This window comes from Neocloeon triangulifer, unplaced genomic scaffold, assembly GCF_031216515.1.
Source record: "Neocloeon triangulifer isolate White Clay Creek 2 clone unplaced genomic scaffold, ASM3121651v1 ptg000003l, whole genome shotgun sequence".
Taxonomy (NCBI): Eukaryota; Metazoa; Arthropoda; class Insecta; order Ephemeroptera; family Baetidae; genus Neocloeon; species Neocloeon triangulifer.
This window is the reverse complement of record NW_026775546.1, coordinates 10,550,896-10,572,258: the sequence shown is the minus strand read 5'-3', so window position 1 is coordinate 10,572,258 and position 21,363 is coordinate 10,550,896. Positions and strand designations below refer to the sequence as shown.

Below are 21,363 nucleotides of genomic sequence, written 5' to 3'. Positions count from 1 at the left end.
TTTATTTACGAAAAGCCAATTTTACAAATTAGGAACGTCGCCTCTGTTCAGTTGGTTACATAGTTACTGATGATATAATTCTTGTTTTTAATATCGGTGATAGTTTCTTAATTTCTACAGCACATTTAAGTTGATGAGATGCCAACAGTTAATCTCGTCTGGTACATAATTCGCTCTACGCTTGCTACACACGCACTCCTAGCCTTTCATTAATTATTTATAAAATAGCACAAACTTGTTCCAGCTATTGTATTTTTAAATAACTCAAAAATAAAAACTTATATAATTGTTCGCATTACCGATTCACTAAATTAGTGACTGAGAACGCATTGAAAATTCATATTTTTACAAGCCGATTGTAAATAAAGCATAATTATATAATTTATTATCATGTATCTTTGGTGACAATAATTACGAATATTTTTTTTTTTTTACATTTACAAAAATTGCATTTACACTACACTTAATAGGGTGACTCAAAATCTCCAGCTTTACACTTTCAGTTTTTATTCTATTCCCTTTTCTTATTTGTAGGAAAACTACAATTATCTTTTAATTGCCGTCAGAAATCTGTTGGATATATTTCCAAATTACCATTCAGCACGCGAGTCCCACCAACGATGACATCAGGAATTTGTTCCTACGCTTTTCATTGACCTGAGTGAGAGACGAAGGTGCATTTTTCAAGATATACATGGTGGATAAGGCAGCCGCTTTATTAGGTATAGGGGTGCCCTTAAGAGCGTGGTCGAGGGTGGAAGAAAAGTACCTGAAGAGGGAAAGACGCAGCTTGTTACAAATTCAATAAATTTCTAAAGCAAAAGCAGTCTCAAAAATGCAATTCTCGTAATTATCTTTGTTCGAATAACACATTTTCTAACGTCATGGAAAGTTTCAGCATTTCAGCCCGAGCACCATAATTTTAGTCCCGACAGGCAAAATTGAGATACATTTTAACGATCAAGAATTTTTGAGCGTGCACCTATTTGAATTACAAGTCCATCTAAAACAAAAATCTCCTTGAGTAATTGCCTAATATTTTTCAGTACAAAATCTAACTGCCAATCGAAAGCTACGCCTAATCGATTTCTTAAGTCCTAAAGCAGCCACTTCAAAGAGCTAGAAGGGTGAATTTCTAACCAAACAGAAAGATTTGGGTAACAAATACAACTTTCCGCTGCTACCTTGAAACATTTAAAAGCATGTCCAGCGCGTAGAACATGAAAATAGGTCCTGAACAGAATCAATTGATTAATTGTCTCAGCTAACTAGTATCACAGAAAATAGCCACTTGCACTATGCTTGGCCTACTTTGCTGCCCTGGACTCGAATTTGTGCTGCAGGGCGGCAACGCTGTTTGGCGTTGTCCGACTCGGAGGCGGTGGAGGTTGTTTTTGTTTTTCTGGCCCGTTTGGTGGCCGGTCGCAGCTGGCCAGCAAGTCCGGCTTGGTCGATTTCAATCCAACAACGGTTTTCCTGGCTGCCGTTGGTGGCGGAACTTTGGCCACAACAGGCTTTTCTGGCAGTGGCCGCTGCGCCATTTTGGACCCTTCGACGGCCATGAGGACCGACTTGACAACTGCTGCGCTCGGAGCTTTGGGGCCAGCCGGTTTGGCCGCAACCGCAGGAGCCGAGCTTGATATCAGGGTTGGATTGGAAATCTGAGGCCGTGGTTTTTCAGTTGGTTTTGAAGTTGGGCTCGTAACTGCTGGCGGCGGTTTGAAGGTTGGGCTGGTAACTTTTGCCACTGGACTCGTCACGTTTGGTTTTGTCTCGGGCTTTGTTGAAATTGGTTTGGGTTTTTCTGTAGGTTCCGGCTTAGGAGGACTTGTTTTCGGAAACGACTTTAAACCGTTCAAACTTGGCTTAGGTTTTTGCGCATCTTCTTTAGACTGTGACTTGTCCTCAGGAGACTTCAAACCCACTGGAGTGGAAATCTCAAACTTCTTGGCCTTGGGCACTTGAGGTGGTCTAGGCGGCGTCCTGAAGGTGGAGAACGGAGCCGGCGGCTCGGAGGCAGGCATTGATGCAGGCAGGGGTGGAGGCACCACTGCGGAGGGGCGCAAGTACTGGTTGCTGGAGGCCTGGCTCGGAGTGGGCGACGAGTTGGTCGGCATGTTTGTGTACATGGCATTGACATAAGTGCCACTGGTCGAGCTGGACAGCGAACTGGGACAGCGTTTGTCATCATCCTTGACACTGCTTGTGGTATAAATGGACTCAATGTTGCGGGCCTGCATCTCATTGACGATTTCAGACAAGAGACCCACTGACTCAACACTGCCTGAAGACGTGGCGTTATCTGGTGGTTTCGGGCACTGGTACGCTCCTGATGGTGTGGTATACTCTCTGGGAAGCTGAAAGAGTTTTTTTTTTAATTAAAAATTAAGTATTTTCAAATCAATGATTTAACATTTCTGTTAATCAAGCGGTCCCATTGATTTTTCAACTGCAAATATATTATGGTAAATAAATTATCTTTTTCTAATTTAACAATTTAGAAATTTACAAATTTTGATGGAATGAGTCCCAAAAATACCTATAAATTTGGATATAAATTTCTGGATTTAATATTATTTTTTAAATACATACCTCCTTAGTTTTCTTTTTAGGGGACATGATTGGTGGACTTTCTTCGATGACTGCATAAATGTTGTCGGCTGAGGTGGGCGTTGTTTCTTCGTCAATGTGGGCCAGTGGTGCTTGACCCTGAAGCAGTTCTGGGGCGGAGGGGCCGCAGTCGTCATACTGTAAGGTTTCTTTCACCGGTGGAGGCCTTGGTGGCGGTGCTGTTGGTCTGGAGCTGGTAAGGCTGTTTGGCCGTTTTGCCCTCATCGAACCAAAAGATGCCAGAGGAGCTTTGGGAGCAACGGAATCTCTCATGCTGTGAGTTCGAAGAACCACTGGCCGAGGGGCATTATTTGCCGTTTCCACTACTCCAGGCACTTCAATGTTCTGAAATTATATTCAAGGTTAGCAAAATTAAAAACTGAAACTTAATTGACTATTTAAAAAAATAAAAATGAATACCTGAAGTGGAATGGGCTCCGAAATGTGGAGAGATCTCAAGTTCTCCCTGTTTATCTTGGGCTTATTTCTGGTCAGCACCCCATTAGGAGGCGGTCCGTGAGGAACAGGCCTCAAAATTGATGCAATCCTGGAGAGAGTCGATGATCCTTCACGGACAACCTTGATGGGCGGTGGTTCTAGAGGGCCACCGTTGTTGGTCGGACTGTCAACGGCCACAGCCTGGTAGCCGCGAGGAGGTTCGAGAGGTGCTTCTGGGGCAGCGATTGGAGGTGAAAGGGGCTTTGGTGGAGCAGGGCGGATGGGGACCAAGGCTGGAGGTGGCGGGGGCGGCGACTGGTGTTGCGCGATCAGGGTGTTGAGCTGCTCAGTGGCGGTCAGAAGTGAAGCCTGCGCACCGTCGGTCATCGTTTGGGGCATTGGTCGTGAAATGGCCTCTTTGAGTTTGCTGATGTCGGCTCCCTTGGTGCTGCAATGAGAGAAGGCAAAAAACTCCAGAGGATGTTCTTGTGGCAAGGAAAAAAAATAAATTAACTTTGTGAACTCCAATGCTTTTTATTCCGGCGGCAGGTGCCAAACCCAAACCAAAGAAAGCAAACCGCTTCATGCAGACTACAACTACTATATATAGAGAGCATTTAACATTAAATAATTACAAATAAAATGTACTGTGTGAAGCCATACACATAAAAGAGTAAAAAGAATGATGCTGGAATAAATGAAAGTGACTCTCTAATCCTACGATTTTTAAAAATTTGTTTCAAAACTTCAAAAACATTGAGCCGATTTTTTTTTAGGATTTCGAGTTACCCTCATTAATTCCAAAAATAAAATTTTCAATGAACACAAATACGGATTAAGAGATCTTGCAAAAATACTGTACTGAACACATCAGAGTCCAAACTTTTTGGCTGTTAAGTGAAAATGAGTAATGAGTTCCAGCCGTTTGCTTTTTTGTTGAAAATCCAAACAGAGGAACGCATTTAACAAAACACAATGCCCAACATTCAGAGTCCAGTACCTCTAAAACTATTTTTGATAGGCTAGGATTTCTTCAAGAAAATAGTCTTTTGTGCATAAAGAAAGCACCAACTCGTCTGCAATTATAAGATATTATACACATGACAGTAGCAATAGAAAGGTTGAAGGATTGAGAACCAATTCCACAAACCCAAGAAAGGTGCGATAAGCATGCTCGCACCAACAGTGGCAGTGAAATTATGAAAAAAATTGTTGAGTGGAAGTTCACATATTTTTTCTTCCAGGTTGATACTTGTTGGCACTGGGTGGTGGCATAGGGGCTCTATCAGCAACTTTGAATGCATTCGAGGATATTGACGGGGCAAATTTATTTGCAGGAGGTGGAGGAGGAGGTGGGCCCGCCCTTTGACCTTTCAGACTTTGAGGAGGTGAAAATTGCTGCTCAAACTTTTGCCCCAATGTAGACGGTTTGGCCTGATTGTATTTTGCAGAAACAGGGGGTGGTGGAGGTGGAGATGGACTAGACTTGGAATCTTTTTTACTTTGAGGGGGTGAAATTTTTTGCTCTAACTTTTGCCCCAGATTATATTTTGCAGACATAGGGGGTGGTGGAGGAGATGGGCCAGATTTTGATTCTTTTTTACTCTGAGGTGGTGAACGTTGTTGGTCGAATTTTTTTCCCAATGCAGAAGATAATTCAGACAGATTAATTTTCCCAGAGGCAGGGGGTGGCATGGGTGGAGACGAACCAGCCTTGTGAACTTTTTGACTTTCAGGTGGTGTTAATTGCCCAGGCATGAATTTTGAAGAGAATGGGGGCGGCGGAGGGGCTTGGCTTGCGGGAGGCTTAATAGATGGAGGAGGGGGTGGAGGCGGAACATGCATTTTCCTCGTCCCTCTAGGACTAAGGTAAGGAGAAAGAGGATGCAGCAGGTGAACAGACTCTGGAGGTGTGGAAGGTGTCTCTGGGCCGCTAGTGGTTGTGGTTGAGGAGCTACTAGGGAGTCTGAGCCTCTGCAAAGGTGGAGTCTGGATTTTCCTGTGCAGCTCTGGAGACCTGACAGGACTCAGAGCGACAAACTCAGTAACAAGTCTGTCCGAGGCTTGGCCAAAAGACTTGAGCTTTTTCTCTTTAATTGGTTGGAAATCCATTAGGATTTCAGTGGTTTGGCTGTCTGAAGCACACGGGGCCTCTTCAGTTTCAACTTCGACCACCCTGGTCACCTCTTTAAAAGAACCTTTATTGAACCATTCCTCCACCCTCTTGACAAAAGTTGGAATTTTATACCGCTCTTTTGGTTGGTTTTCTGAATCGCTTTGAACATGGAAAAGATTTTGCTTTTTGGGTGTGACTAGGAAATTATTCGGTTTCAATATAGCAACTGCTTCAGGGACCCTAGCAGCCTCAATCACTTTTAAGTCGTGGGGGGATTCTTCCTTGATGGTAAAAATTTTTCGTGCATCTAGAGAGGGATTTTTAGGTGATTTGGAATTTTCAGGGTTAGCCACCAAAGAGTATATTAGATTCTTTTGCTTTGTGGTTTTTGGGCTAGTTTTTTCTTGAGGGGGATTTGAATTGCTACTACTTCTACGGAATCTACGAGTGCATGAACTGAGGTGCAAATAGAGCCACATGCGCCACTTTTCAAAGTGATCTTCTACATACTGTGCGCTGCTGTCTTGGACTGGGCGCTTGTTTCGCCAACTGTGCGCCAGGTAGGCGGCCACGAAGAGGATGATCACCATGAGGCCGGCGGCCAGCAAGAAGATGAGCAATTTTTGTAAGCCACTTGTTCCTATAGAGAGTGCGTTAGAAAATAATTCAAACAAAGTGAAAAAAATTTAATCTACCATTAGGGTCAGACGCAGGTCCACTCTGTAAACTGCCACCAAAACCTGCTGAAAGACAGTCTGGAGGTGCATAACCCACGTCACAGTGACATTGGCCATGGCTGTTGCAAATCCCGCGGCCGTTACAGTCATTTTCACACGTGGATGTTCGTAGAGATTCCACTGCCATACACTTCTGATTCACACACATCTAGAAAGACTCAATTAAAATATGTTTTATTTTATTATTGCATCCATTGTACCTTTCCCTCTCCACACTTAGCACCATCAGGGGCAAGGCCAGGATCAACTTCGTTCAAGCCGAGATCAACAATTGCGTTTCTGCAAGCAATGATTCCTCCTGCTCTTGTATTAAGGAAAGTCTGACTCAAAATGGCAACCGATTCCATGCCAAACTCGAGCCGCTCATTCAGATGTTTGCAGTGAAGCATCCCACACATTACATCTCTGTGAAGGAAGGAAGAAAGGTAAGACAATTGAATATCTTTTGAATAACAGTCCATTACTTTCTATCGCATCGAATGTAGGAGTGATTCAATCTGTTGAAACCACAGTTTCCGTGCTGCAAGCCTTTAATATTCATATCTTCATAGCACTTGCTTTCCGAGTTCACACCTGATGGTCCCCAAAGCAGTTTGCACTGGTCCGAGTGCGTCCTGCACGTTCCCTTGTAGCAATATGCCTAAAATCAATTAAACTTAAGATTTTGTTTTTGATTTAAACATTATATACATACCTTTGCTTTATTACATAGCATTCCATCCATCTTGTACAAATTGTCAGGGCAAAACTCAGACTCTCCAGTGCAGTACTCTGGAAGGTCACATTCATGATCAGCTGTACGACACTCGACTCCCGCCCTTTTGGGCCTGCATGTCTCCAGATCACAACATTTTCCAGTGGCGCAGGTGGCATTCTGGTGCAGCATGCAGGTTGATGCATTGCAGCAGGGATTTTTGCAGTGCTCAGGCAGACCACAATCGCACTGCTCGCCAGGCTCGACAAAGTCGTTTCCACACACCGGACTCTCAAACAATCTTAATTCAATTAAAATTAATTTTATTTGTTCATAAAAGTAAAATCAAAGTCTCATACTTTTCTGGCTTGTTTCTCAAACAGTAATCCATGCCATGTTCAAAGGCGTGCGCCAGGTACTCCAAACTGCAGTCACTCCAGTGGGTGAACAACTTTGAGCTGAATTTTTAATAAAATTAATCAAGATAAAACTTTACAAAATTATTTTTTTACTTTGAAGAAGGAGCCATGATGCATCTGTCAGTAGGGCATTTGCAATCACTGGTGTCGTGTTCCATTCCAAAATTGTGGCCCATTTCATGAGCAACTGTGGTTGCAACCAGACCCACAGCAGTACTGTGATCAACACTGATGCCACCTGAAAACTCATAGGTGCAAATGGGTCCTTTCAGCGCCTTGCCTACCACGCCTCCGTCAAACTGCATTCGCCTATTTTAAAAAAATAATTATTGGTAAGTCTGAAGAAAATATAAAAGATTTTACGTGAGCAACTGCGCATTGTCATTGGGATGTTCCTTGGCCAAGGTGCCTCTCCTGTAGTGGAGAAAGGCTGAAAGAGTCTCGTCTCCATTAGCAGTGATTTGGATTTCGTCGTGGTCTGTCCAGACCACAACTCCAACTAGGGCAATGAAGATATTCAAAGGCGAGTAGAGCTGTTTTAATTCATTTTAATTTGAGATGCACCCATATTTTATTTTGATTAACTTACGGAATTAATAATGTTAGCAATGTTCTTGCAGTGGTTGTGTACGGCCTCAATAGAACCTAATTCCTTGTATTCCTTGTTGTCAACAACAAAAACGAGCTCCACATATCTCGACTGTTTATTCGAGTTGTAAGGAGCTCGGATCACGCCCTTTGTTCCTTCTTCTAAACTTCTTTTGAACTGAAATTTAATTTGGGAATTAAAATTAAAAGATCAAAATTCATGATTTTATATATTTACCCTATTTCCTACTATTGAATCATGATGAATCTCATGCGGAGTGTCAGGAAAACCTAATTTAGTAGTACAATTGACAATTATTCATTTCTACTAATCGGAAAAAAAACTTACCGCAAGTGTGGTTGACTTCCAGTGACGAATGTCTGTAAACAAAATGGTCCTCGGTTGGACTGGCTTCCTTGTTCCTCGGTTCAATGTAATGAATTTCATTTCCATCAAAAATCGCTCCACTGAAAATTTAAAACTTCAATAACGAAATGTTATGAAAATTGTTCAAAATTACCTGAGGCCATTACAAGTGGATATTGCAGCCCAAGAGTCGGGTTTGTCTCTGATCTTGCCGTTGTACTCACAAAGATTCACGTCTTGCGGTGAGGGTCGATGAACCTTTGGTCCTGACTCACCCTGCTGCCGCACAAAGTATGATTTTCCTATCAGTTCACTGCAATATAAATTTGACGTGAGACTCTGTGCGCCATAAAAAAAATAATAAATAATGTGCATTGGCAGACGCACCGATTGAGTTTCAGGTCCAAAACCACATCTTCGCCGTTGAAGTTGATCGAGACGGCCAAGTCGTGCACGTGATTATTCTCATTGCCGGAGCCCTCCTGCAGCAAAAGACAGAATTCTATTTACAGTTCTTGCATGGGAGTAGAGCCAATTGGCAAAAAATGATAAAGTTTCAATATTGCAGCTGGCGATTATTTTTACACATGTTGATCAAATACGGTCAAGAGAAAAGATATTTCAAAATATTTTTAAATGATTGAAAATGAAAATTAACAAGGTTCTTCCTTTTTAAGTCTAATTCAATGAAGTATCTCAAATAAGGCAATATAAAGATACGAAGATTACAGCTCAAAGTGTGAAAATTGCAGCAATATTCCACTGATAATAATTTCAGATGCATTATCTCTAGAAAAGGGTTTTGATAAGTCGCAGCTGTGACACGTAGAAAGGGTCTAACAACTATATGAACCCGAATCAGAGTTAATTGAATTAATTGAAAGGGAGATCCGCGCCGTTGTTCGAGCGTCACTTGGCCGCAAGACAAATTTGTATACGTACGAGCGTGACACCCACACGGTGATCGTTGAACCCGCGCTACTATAAAGCATCATTCAAAAATAAAATGTTAATCTCAATCACTGACATTCAGGGCAAAGATAATTATTTTTAATTATTTTGACGTTATTTGTGGAGATCATTCATATGCATGAATAAAAGAAACAACAAAAATGATTAAAAGCAAAAGCTGCCTTTAAAACTAATACAAAGAAATATTCTTACTAATTGTGTTTCAAGCAACTTTTCAAAGTAAGCTCAGACTTGAATGGAGGAAATTTTAAATTTTAACAGTTTACTGGCTTTTAATGAGTTTAAGTTTCACATGGAAACTTTGAAATTGCTGAAAATTTACCCATTGAAAATTGAAATTAGTTATTTAAATTCAATAAATCAATTAATCTCGTTTTTAATATATAAGTATTTATGCATAAGGCCATTTAAAAATAAATTTTAGCCTTTGAATCTGCTTTGAATAATAACGATCGATCAAACAACAATAAGACGTTTGGCCATTTGAAAAGATTTGAAGGGCCCATTTATTTATCCAGCTAGCTTGGCCGCAAAGATCACAACACTGGCGCATGAATTTGAGAGATAAAGAGGGGGCGATAAATAATTTACTGACAGCGATTCTGGTCGAGTTCAAGTGTCTCTTCTCACGGTTGTGCACCAGCACGGGCCTCACAACTTGGTGCTGAGAAAATTCGGCCGCCGGACCTGCAACAAAGAGGAAAAATTTCAGTTCGCTGTCACGCTGATCGGTCGCGTTGGCTCACGCCGGGGGTATTTTTAGACCGGGGTGCTCTTGTTTGAAATATTGCTCGCCGGCAAAACGCATTTTCATTTCCGATTAATGGACTGGAACGCTTTTGGAATTATCGTTGCGCAACGCTCCGCCTAAAAAATGCTCTTGCTGCAGCAATTTATGATTGTGCAAAATATTTTTAATTTTAAACAAAGTCAAGATTGAAAGAAAATTTTAGAGGAATCAAAAGATGTAGTAATTTTCAGCAGATAAATTATTATACGTTTGTAAAAAAATAAATAATGTATGTTCAGTATTTGTTACAAAATATCCAAAGATTGATTTTTTTTTTAATTTAATAAAAACAAAAATGTAAAAAAATGAATAGTTTAAAAAATTAAGTTTTTGTGTGCAATGAATATCCCAAAGAAACGATCAAAGAAGTGTTTAACTGATCAATCAAAAAATTATCTCGTTTTGTTTTTATTTTAACCATCTTCAAGGTAAAAAAAATAATAATAATTATGCATTCAAAAAGCAAGGTTAAAATAACTTTAATTTTCAATCTTTGTTTGAAACTTTCAGCGTTTGCCTAAGCTAAACGTCTTTGACCTCTTTTTACTGCTCAAGAAATTTTGCAATAGTTTGGAATTTACAGCGCCCCTTTCAACGAAACAATGATTCTTTACAGGTCAAACACCGACGGTTGGAGGTTTGGAAATGATCGTCCGGCGCCAACTCATAAAGTTAGAATTTGTTTTGCTTTCGTTATCGCAAGCAGAGCCAGAACAAAAAACAGAAACATCCTGTCCTGGCTTTTTTAACTATATGTATTTTTCTTCTTTAACGGTGGATTTTCCAAACCCACAACGGCAAAATCGGCTGGGAAATTTACGACCACTTGTTCTGCATATTTAACTTGAAGCAAAAATATAAAGCTAGAGTAATATATTTCAATTAGCTTTGAGAGTGGAGAGTGGAGACTAAAAATTTGTAGAGCGCAAGGGCGTGAGCCAGATAAAAAATGAAATAGAACTACTCTCCCATGTAACTCTTTCTAGGCACAAAATAAATATATAAAAATAAATTTCTTCTAACAATGCGAGCGCGGATATCTTTTTTTTTTTTATTTATCGCTTCTTTTTTAAGGCCCCACCTCGAGCGAGAGAGTCTTTGTTTGAAACGAGGCGGATGGTTTTAAGGCTAACGCTCCGTGTGTAAGTCAAATCGTACGTGTAATTGTGGTCACAGACAAGGTCAAGTGCGGATTCGTTCGCTGCAGTTCTCTGCTGGAGCTTTGGCGTTTGTTACTTTTCCTCGTCCTCAGATTTAACGAGTGAGTCACGGATTCGTCTCGACGAAATGACCGGCAGGAAAGATAGTGATCAAAATATTTTGAGCACTTCCTCCTTGCAGGTTGGAGGCGCCACAGCTTTTTTTTTTAAATTACTAGAACAAGCTATTGCTTTCGATCCATAGTGAATTTACTTAATTAAAATGGTTTGAAATAATTATTAATATCTAGTACTTCCAGAGTTTAATTTTAAATCTTAATTAATTAATTTTGATCTGCAAAAAGTTCATGACTGTCTTCAATTATTCAAATCCTTACATTTCAAAAAAATCCAAAAGAAAAAGGGAAACTGTTTGTAAGAATTTAAACAAATCAAGAACATTTTTTAAAAATTTAGAGCAGATTATTATTTTTCCAAGGCAACCATAAACCGGCTTGATAAAACCCATCAAGGAAAAGCTGAATATTAATTCAAACTTAGAAAATGCGTTTCTTTGAACTCCATTTATGATTTTAAAATATGACACTCATTAAATTTGCTCAAATTTACTAATTTAAATGCTGCCATTTAACTGACAATTTTAATTTACTTGAAATTTAGTGAAGTAGAATTAATTAATATTATTAGTTGAAAACTTTTATTTTATAGGAGATGGCAATATTTTATTTCATGTTTAATTCCTATTCTTCATACACATTTTTTTTAACTCCTTGATTTTTTCTCTTCACATTATTTACCATTTCGTTCCTCCCGTTGGAACTGAGGAATTTCTCTCTCTCACACACACAATTTCGTCTCTCAACCAGCCTTCCGTCAAATTACAAAAATATTTACCCAAGCGACAATTCCGAGCGAAATTCTAAACTCTTCTTCGCGCTTGTTTTCGGTTTGTTTTGGGTCGGGAGGGCGTTAATTAAAAATCCGTCTTCCTGTCTGCCGAGGGGGTTAACGAAGAAGTTCTTTCTCGCTTCTTTGACAAGGGGCCTCTCGCTTCGAACGTCTGCTTTTTGGCCACATGTGCGCCCGTCAAAAGTAAATATAAAAGAATAAGAGCCCCTGCATGTGCTGTGCGAAAGGGAGGCTGGTGTGCGTCTGCAGGCCCCGAAAACCATAACGGACACATATTCAAGCCCCCGTCTGACGTCACTATATCTAAAGGCAAAAAGTTGAGAGTAAATAAAAAGAAGAAGCAGACGCACACCCGATCATTATGAACCTCAGAGCATACAGAGCATTAATTTGTCCGAATGAGTTCCCAGCCAAGAAAAAACCAAGTGACTTTTTTTAGGCTCAATTTTCTTTTCCAAGGCCAAAGTTTTGTACATTTTAAGTCGGTTTTTATTGCCAGCCAGACTTCTTGTAAGTAAGTTGAGCGATAAAATTAACGTTTAGAGCAAAAATTGCGATAGTGCGTGCCCGGCCTGCGAATGACTCTCAACACCAGGCTTGGCCGGAGAGATGAATAATGCATTCGAATGAATAATACAAGATTGAATCTCGCGAGATTCAATGAATTGCGCGCTCATTACGCTTTCATCGCGTTTTAAAGTGACGCCACATGGCAGTAAAATTGCACAGAATTTTGGGTCGAGTTTGGAGTTTGGGAGAAAAATAATTATATTAATTTTTAAATCAGTAATAATAAAACTACAAATTTCATATACTCGTCAGGATTATTGGTTTCATGTTTAGAATTCATCAAGTTTGTGCATAAAATTATTATTAAAACTATTTTTAAAAATCAATAAGGAAATAAAAACGAGATTGTCGGTATAAATTTCCCAATAATCTTTCATAAATAAAAAATAGATAATAAATCAAACTAAAATTGAAACAGGAATTAGTACATACTTAATTCAAAATATTTTAGATTTGATTCTCATCTGTTTGGAATACTAATGAGGTCAATATCAGACGCATAGTAAGTTTTTTCTAAATATCTTGTCAATTAATACAATATTGTACTGTGACGAGAAGTTTTTCTAAAAATGGATTTTATTCTTTTTCATACTAGGCAAAATTGTCCTGTTATGAATCCAGAACAGATAAGAATTGTTTTGAAAAATTTGCGAAAAAAAATTCTTCACAATTTTTTGAACCCATGTTGACTGGAATACTAGAATCATTGTTTCAATTGTATAAACCAATCTAGAACTTTACTTTAGGACATTTTTTCCGCATCTATCAATTTTTTCTTTTTCAATAAATTAATTCTTCCAGCGCGGCGAGAAATTAAGAAATAATACAAATATGCAAAACCATTTAAATACGGAAATGCTTTGTAAGGAGAGTATGAACCCCAGAGGTATTCAACCCATTTAAACAATGCAGACGAGAAATCGTGACACATGCATGCAGGCAAACGTGGAATGAATCGATGCGAAATGTGCAAGACGCAGAAGAGAATTGCGAAAGTCGCGCACATTCATGCTCGCGGAGCAATTATATTATTTTCCTGCGAGAGATTATCGCCTGCGAGATATAACATATAATGTACTCTCATTCAGCAAATACTGACAATAACGCGAGTTGTCACGCGTTTACTCAGCATCTGCACACGTAAGCTCGCTGGCTTTGTTTCTCAACAAATAACAAAACGATCATTGTGAATCACAAAACTGAGCTCGCGAATATCCTCTGCAGCTTCCACTCCTCTTCCTTCCTGGATATTAGATTGGCAAGTCGACCCGAACCGAGCCCATTTCCTCTGGCATGAGTTGCTTTTATTGCTGCATGCGCCACCGCATCCTTGATTCAAATTTCGCTCCGTAGCAACTGCGGCATGATCTGTTTCTTGAGAAGACAGATTTAATTCCCGTGAGATAAAATGTCGATATAGAATTCAAGAGAGAAAGATAGAAAATGTCTATGATATAATTTTTGTCAAAATTTCCCCAAAGGGATAGAAAAATAAATATTGCAAAAGATTTACTAAAATTAATATAATAAATTATGCAATATTTAATAAAATCTCAGGGAAAATAGTATAAGAATTTAATAGCAAGGGCAAACCACAACAGACAAAAGACCTGATTAAAAATTAGAACTTGTGCTTGATTTACTAAGTTTTGTTTTTTAATGTAGGTTTTAATTGAAAAACTTGAAATAAAAAATTGATTCAAAAATTATTTCTGTTGAAATTGACACTTGAGGAAACGATCATGGACTTTGTACTCGTTGAAAAAATTTGTTTCAAAAACAAAAAGGCATTTTTTTCCAATGAAGACTAAACTATTTCTTCTAAACAATCCTAGATTTTAACTAATTTAAAAAACTACCTCTTTTATTTTTAGAGGAAATTCACGATCAAGAATTATTCAACAATGATTCAAATTAAAATCGCCCTTTCCTCAATGGCTTTATTGACGTAAAGCAACAGCAGGAAAATCGTTTTGCGTTAACCACAAAAAAAGCACATTTTGAGGAAAATCTGGAGTTTATTTTATCATGATTATATTATTGATTATTTTCAAATATTAAAGCATGATGTAAGTTAAAAAAATTGAACAGAATTTTAGATTGTAAAGCTTTACATAACAGTGATTTATTTTTAAAAACTTCACATTTTTCTAAACAAATTTAAAAAAAAATTAAAAAAAAAAATTTTTAATACTGGGATATCAATTGAAACTTGGTTTAAACTCTAATTGAAAAAGAGAAAAATAAAAAAGAGTGCACTTGCGTTTTTGCTAAATAATATTATACTCCAGGTTATCAGCAGAATCTAAAAACTGCTAGATTTATGCAGCAATTCTTTCGCTTTCGACTAGCGATAAGAAAAGGTGAAAGGGCCGCTGACTATTCGCAGGCAAGCATTAGCCATTTTAATTAATTTAATCCAGGAAGATCCGGCGCCGCTTTGCGAAACGTCTTTGTGGCGCATCCGCTTGCGCTGACGGAATTTAAATCAATGCTGCTGCGGGTGGCACGTGCGAACGGAAATCAAGATTATTTGCTGCCTTAAATAAAATAAACAAAAATATCGCACGCGCGAAAATGCCAGATCGCAATCGCACTTTTCGTTTTTTCACTTCTCCAAGTACGGCGATTGCGAAATGAATAATAATAAAAAAAAGAGTTGAATCACGATTGTACTCTACTTTCCTTCAATTACTTAACCTGGATTATATTGGCTGAAATTAATTCCCGCGGTGTTGCGCGAGCTAATTGATATATAGGCGAGCGAACGCGAGAGATTCTGACGCGAGAGAGAGAAGGTCGGTTACCCCGTTTTGTGCTCTCCGAAGCAACCAACAGCCGTTTCTGTTCAATACGTCTGGCGTAACACACTTTTCAGTTGCAATTAACCGCACCAGATAAGATGTACATAAACAAACTAAAGTCGAGAGCTTCTGGGAAACGTTTTCGGAAATATGCGTTTGCCCCGGAACTGTAAAATTATTATCTGACCAGATTAAAACTTTAACTCAAGTGAGCTTTTTCAACTATATTTAAAAAAAAAACGTTTTGTTACCATTAAATGAGTTATTTAGAGTCGGTTATTTATTTTGGGTTGAATATTAAATTCCTGACCATTTTTTCTACACACTGAACTGATTAAGTAAAAAAGCCTTATCATTATTTTGAAAGAGTTTTCCGGGTTTATAACCTCTGTGGAAAGTTAAAATTTTAATAGTCAATTTAAATTGGACTTTCGTTGAGATTATTAAATTTTATAGAATTTCAAAACCGACTTATTTTACAAAAATTATATCCAAGGATTTCCAATTAATTAATTTCAAAATATTTTAATTAATTATTATTTTCAAATTTGATTTCTCGGCAAAAAAACTGGATTTCAGACGATTCATTATCACAAAATTTTAAAATTATTCTTATTAGAAATGCAAATTACATGGACCTTTTGCTATTTATAACTTGTTATTCACACCGGATTAGTTCAGCTGCAACACGTTTTTTGAGGGGTGTGTGTACAAAATGCAGATTTCCGTGTTGAAGGGAAAAAGTGGTTGCTGGCACGAGTCGTCCCTCATCCATCCGCCCGAGACCTTTTGAGCCGCCAAAGCAAATAAACAAAACCCCAGAGAAAATGTACAAAAGGGCGCACATGCGACGCGGGTCGGAGGACAGGAAGAGGCCTTTTGTTTCTTATCACAGCAAAAAAAAACCAGAGAGGGAAGCCTGCTCTTGGATTTATCCTCTCGGCTGATTTCTGGAGAGCGTTTGCCGATGTGCTCACATCTGGCGCGATTGTCTTTGCTCAATTGCCTCGAAATCACTCGAGTACTTGCAACATATTCTCAATATAGAGAAAAAGAGACGATCTCATTGATTCGACTGTGTGAAAGAAAAATCATTGTGATACACGCTTCAATATTAGAAAACTATGCTATTTAATTTCATATAATATCATTTATTTCCAATTTCTTTTCCGCACAAAATCGCTTCAAGTTCTTCAGATATAATATAATAAGTAAAATAATAACAATAATTTGTTAATATTAATCAATTTAACACAAATAAATTAAAATATTAATTTTTTTTTAACAATAGACACTCTAAAAATCACCAAAAGTTTCATATTTGACCAAACCGATCTATTTTTTTTTTTTATTCTCAATAAAGAGGTATGTAATTGTGAATTTAAAATAAAAATGCAATTTTTTGCACTAAATATTTTACATCACGGTGCTGATATTATGAATATTAAACTCTGGTAGGAGGTGTTAGATACAAAAATTAAAAATTGATGGGAAAATTTGATGACGTGAAATTTTAATATCATCGACATTTTTAATTTTCACGTGACGAAAATTGCAAGTTCTATAAAAATCACTAAATTGCAAAATCCGCCAAAGAATGGATAATTATGGAGGGAAAAAATTTGTTAGAAATTTTCAAATAATTCAGGTTAGAAACCAGTTTATTTGCAAATAAATCGAATAAATTTAGAACACACTTGTATTTAATTAAAAACTTCTATATTCTCGATTAATTGTAAACGATGATTAACTGTATTTTTCTGCTGGTATTTAATTATAGAAAAAACACAATACCCTGCTCTACTATTTATGACATGTTTTGTCATTTTATTTTTCAATTCACTTAATTTCATTTTCTAAATATTTGTTTCTCATCAAAGACTGATGTAATTTTTACCATCATCTTCTCCCCTCAACCCTTTTTCTACCGAGAAACTCTAGCTTCTGTGGAATCACAGTCGGTCTAATTTGGGCGAAAGAAACCGATAGCGACATACGGGCCCGTCCGACAATGGGACAAGAAGTGGTGGCAATGAGGGCGCGTATTTAATTTCACATAAACTGCGAGCCGACTAGGACAAAAAATATTTGATTAAATAACGTTTCTCTGATGGTGTTGCGTCAATGAAAGGGTTGGGAGGCAAAAAGAAGACAAGGGAAGAAGTAAAAAAATCGAGCGACGCTTAAAAAGTATCGAGTTGCGTCAATTCGACTGCGGAGCTGACAAACGGATGTTAAATTTTTTGTGTTATCTATTGCGCTAGGAAAAAATTATACTGGAGTGATCTATAGCATAAGTAGTGGTGCGGCATGTTTGGCATGAGTTTGATGTTAATAGTTTTCCAGGAAGGATTTTATAACCGCTCAACAGAAGAGATTAGATAGATCCGCAGGAAATAGGAAATTATCATTTTTTTTTTATATGCAAAAACCTTCACTTCAAAAAAGAAAATAAAAGAATATTATTAATTTAAAAAAAATAATGATAAATAATAATTTTTATTTTTAATAGGATGTCATTTAATTTTTATTCTAAATTTATAAATTATGAAGAATATTAATATCTTTTGACGTACAGTAACGTCAATAATTTTGATTGTTTTGATCTAAAATAAGATTTTTCTAAAGTGAAAAATATTGTAATTTAATTATTTTTTTTTATTTATTGAAGACAATCTCTGTTTAGTAAAATATTGGTTTTTCAGTTTTCAAAATTTCAGGTATGGAACAAACGGCACAATTCGGCCCTGTTCCGCTCAGCCATTTTCGGCCTTGTTCTTTTCGGCCCTATTCCGGCACTCCGAAAAAAATGTGTTTTTTTTCCAATTTTTTATTTGAAAGTTTTGACTAAAACTTGTAAAACAAAAATCTAGAACTAATTTTTTAATTTTATTACACATTAATTCTAGAGTCATCAATTAATAATTGCCAGGACTAAAACATAAAAGTGAGTTTGAAAAAATATTTATAAATTAGCAGAAAAAAAATTATTTCATTCAATCCATTTCGTAGAAAATCAAAATCATGAATAATTAAAAATATAATTTCGTCTTTGAAAATAAAAAATTAAACTGCAAAATATTTGTAGGAAAATAATGCCGAGATGGGATTTTTAAAACTTTGTTCTTAAACTTGTATTAGAATAAATTATTAAACACAGTTCCATGATAAAAATTTCTTTTCGCGGATGCAAAAAAGCGGTTAAACGCAGAGCACTGCCGTGTTATTATTACTTTCCGGTCTCTTTATCAAGAGACACAAACAATGGTATAGTCGAAACCATTGAAAGTCTCCGTCCGCCCTCTCCGAATTCTCGAATCGTAATTCTCTTCCTATCTTCCGGTTTATTAATTAATCAGGCAGGAAAGCCAGCGGGAATGAAGCTCACGCACCTCGCAAACCTATGGTAATTGCACCGACAAGGCTTCCGTGCCATGACTCATACTTTCGAGCGATCTTTCGCTGGACTCTGCAGGTGAGAGAACGAACGGTTGGTTTACTGACCTGAGGTCAAGGTGGCCACCAGGACCGCACCCTGCAGCACCGCCAGCACCAAGCAACCCCTCATCGTTTGCGTGGCCCCGCGATTCTGCAAATCCACCGCATGGCACGCACAAAAATTCGCACAGATTCCAAAATCCCGACTCCGGCTGTGTTGTTGTTCTTTGACTCGATTGGTATTTCAGCCTTTATTTCTGTCGCTCCGCAACCCAACCCCACCCTCGCACACTCGCATTCCAGTTTAACCGGTTCCGGTTGGTACAATCAACCGGTATGTTTTTTGTAGTATTTTTAGCAACACTTTAAGCCTTTCTATGATGTAAATGGTCTTAGTATTAATTTAAATGAAGAAAAATTAAATGCAATCCTGAATTTTAATTTCAAATAATTAACTCGAAAAGGGGATAAATTAGCATTCAATACATTTATAAGAACCGGTTGTGTTGAATTCAACTACCGGTTAAGGAATTTTCATTAATTCCCCTTCAATTACAGGAAAATCCAGCCAGATACAACGAGTGTGCTGCGCTCTGTGAGTTCTTTTGCAAATTGTTTGGAATTCCTTCTAAATTTTCAACCAATCAGAACAAACGTGAGATGGGCGTGCCAAAAACACTATTCACATGTGAATTTCAACAAAATTATAAAAACATCATTTTATTTTCTCGAAATTCGCTAAAATTTGAGTCAAAATGTCAGCATTGTGCAGAAGAATAACATCTTTAGCGACTCAACTTCGAATCCAAACATTCGCCGCCGTGGAATCGCAGAGAAATGCGCTTAGGTATGAATAAATACTTTTGAATTATTTTTATGGCTTTAGGCGTTCTGGATTCTCAGATGGAGAATATTCGTGTAATTTTTTATTCAACTTTCGTCTTCTGTCTATTTTATTGCATTCTAACCCTTTCTTATTTTTTCAGTTTGCCGACGCGGATTTTCCCGAGCTTGAACTTTTTCTCATCAAAGCCACCGCCCGGCCCGCCGACCATCAATGATAAGCTTATGGAATTCTTAGACAGTCCCAAAAACTGGAGTGCAGACACCATAAAAACTGGCAGATCATGGAGAACTGATGAACTCAGAATTAAAAGTAACGAAGACCTGCACAAGCTTTGGTCAGTTCATAAGAGTTATTGACTTCTTGCTGTTGAATACATATATAAAATAATTAATTATGAAATATCCTTAATTTGATTTAAATTTTGAATTAAATGTAAAATTAAATTAATGCATAAAATCCACCTTCATTAAAACAATTTAATTACTATTTTCCAGGTTTGTCTTGTTAAAGGAACGGAACATGCTTCTCTCAATGGAGAGGGAGTGCAAAAAGGAGTACCGGGTTTTTGCCAATCCAGAGAGAATTGACAAAGTGGAGGAGAGCATGGAGAATTTGGAAAAAGTAGTCCGAGAGAGAAACAAAGCTTACTTTGATCTTGAAACCACAGAACCCTCTGAACGACCTGGAAAACTTGTTTCCGACCAGATTGGTAATTTTGTGCTCCAAGTTTTAGAAACTTACTAATCAATTAAAAATTTAAAAAGGAATGAGATATTTCTACAAGTACGCAGAGCATTACATCCCCAAAATAATGAACAGGAAGTGGAGGGCACAAGTGGTTCATGGCTACGAGGGAAGAGCTGTGAAAATGTTCCTTCTTCGCATGGCCGAGAAAAAGTACAACAAGCAGGCTTGGCAGACACAGTAAGCTTTTTCAATATGAAGAGTCTGGATATACTAAATTTTTATTGAATTGCAGCTGCCGAAGAAGATATGTTTCTAAATTGTTCAGAAATTTCCCAGACGTTGACGAAGATGCGATCAGGAAAGCCTTCCCTGATGTTGATATAGAAGCAGCCAAAAATCACAAAGATGCTCGAGGGAATCACAATAAGAACATTGCTTAGCTAATTAATTGCAGATAAGTGCAGGAAGTCAAAATTAAATAAATATTATGAAAATGGTTTGCTTTGTAAATTATTTCAAGTATTTTTTAATACTTTTAACAATTTTATAGTTTTTTTATCTACATCAATCGTTTTCCTACCAGAAATTTAATTCGTAATCCTACTACGCAAAGAAGTGAAGATAACGTAAATAATCGAGCTCATCATTAAAAGATAAAATTAAATTTTTGAAATATTCTTATTCCTTGGCTCTTGTTGTAATAAAATTTGGCATTCTATACTTATCTTCTCCATACATATTAAATATCCATGTGAACTCGGATTGAATTTCATTTGATGATGGTCCATAATAATTGATAAATCATTTATGGTCTCACTAGTTTGATGAAATCTCTTAAAACGTGCGCTGTGATCTCTAGTGATATCATTGAGGAAAGTGGAACACACCAATTTGTTATCTTAATGGTCAAAAGTGATGCCATCGCTTTTATTAATATACATATCCTTACGAATCGAGCCAGCAACTGCTCTCGTAAAAAAAGTACTTCTTAATTGACATCCGTAGCGAGCACTGAATTAAAATTCAGTCAATTGCGTTCATGAATGACATCATGCCGCGATAAAAGTACTGCTAACTCTCCTCTCGTCTCCACAACTTTTTCTCAAATCAAGAACCTCTACGGTCAAATGGTAACATCGCGCAGTCATAAATCTTTCTCTTCTTCAAATGAAGACGTTTTCAAAGATTGATTGCTCTCATTTGTATTAAATTGTAGA

At 37.5% G+C, this 21,363-nt stretch overlaps 2 protein-coding genes across 2 annotated transcripts; one reads left to right on the top strand and one right to left on the bottom strand.

The window, feature by feature from the left end:
- Positions 1-3: 3 nt before the first annotated feature.
- LOC132193035 (disintegrin and metalloproteinase domain-containing protein 28) lies at positions 4-18,866 on the bottom strand. The gene is made up of 18 exons (XM_059613387.1): positions 18,679-18,866; positions 9,537-9,628; positions 8,357-8,451; positions 8,124-8,282; positions 7,952-8,070; positions 7,841-7,893; positions 7,604-7,780; positions 7,378-7,547; positions 7,108-7,323; positions 6,955-7,053; positions 6,596-6,896; positions 6,366-6,541; positions 6,102-6,306; positions 5,860-6,049; positions 5,675-5,804; positions 3,031-3,496; positions 2,593-2,955; positions 4-2,357 (listed from the first exon to the last, which is right to left on the bottom strand). Exons 1-18 carry the CDS (start codon positions 18,740-18,742, stop codon positions 1,308-1,310), a joined length of 4,125 nt encoding a protein of 1,374 aa, XP_059469370.1. The 5' UTR covers positions 18,743-18,866; the 3' UTR covers positions 4-1,307.
- A 407-nt stretch (positions 18,867-19,273) lies between these two features.
- Positions 19,274-20,643, top strand: LOC132192455 (large ribosomal subunit protein uL29m). The gene is made up of 5 exons (XM_059612426.1): positions 19,274-19,459; positions 19,599-19,793; positions 19,954-20,168; positions 20,224-20,383; positions 20,439-20,643. The coding sequence occupies exons 1-5, from the start codon at positions 19,368-19,370 to the stop codon at positions 20,584-20,586; spliced, it is 810 nt and encodes a 269-aa protein (XP_059468409.1). The 5' UTR covers positions 19,274-19,367; the 3' UTR covers positions 20,587-20,643.
- The last annotated feature ends 720 nt before the right edge of the window (positions 20,644-21,363 follow it).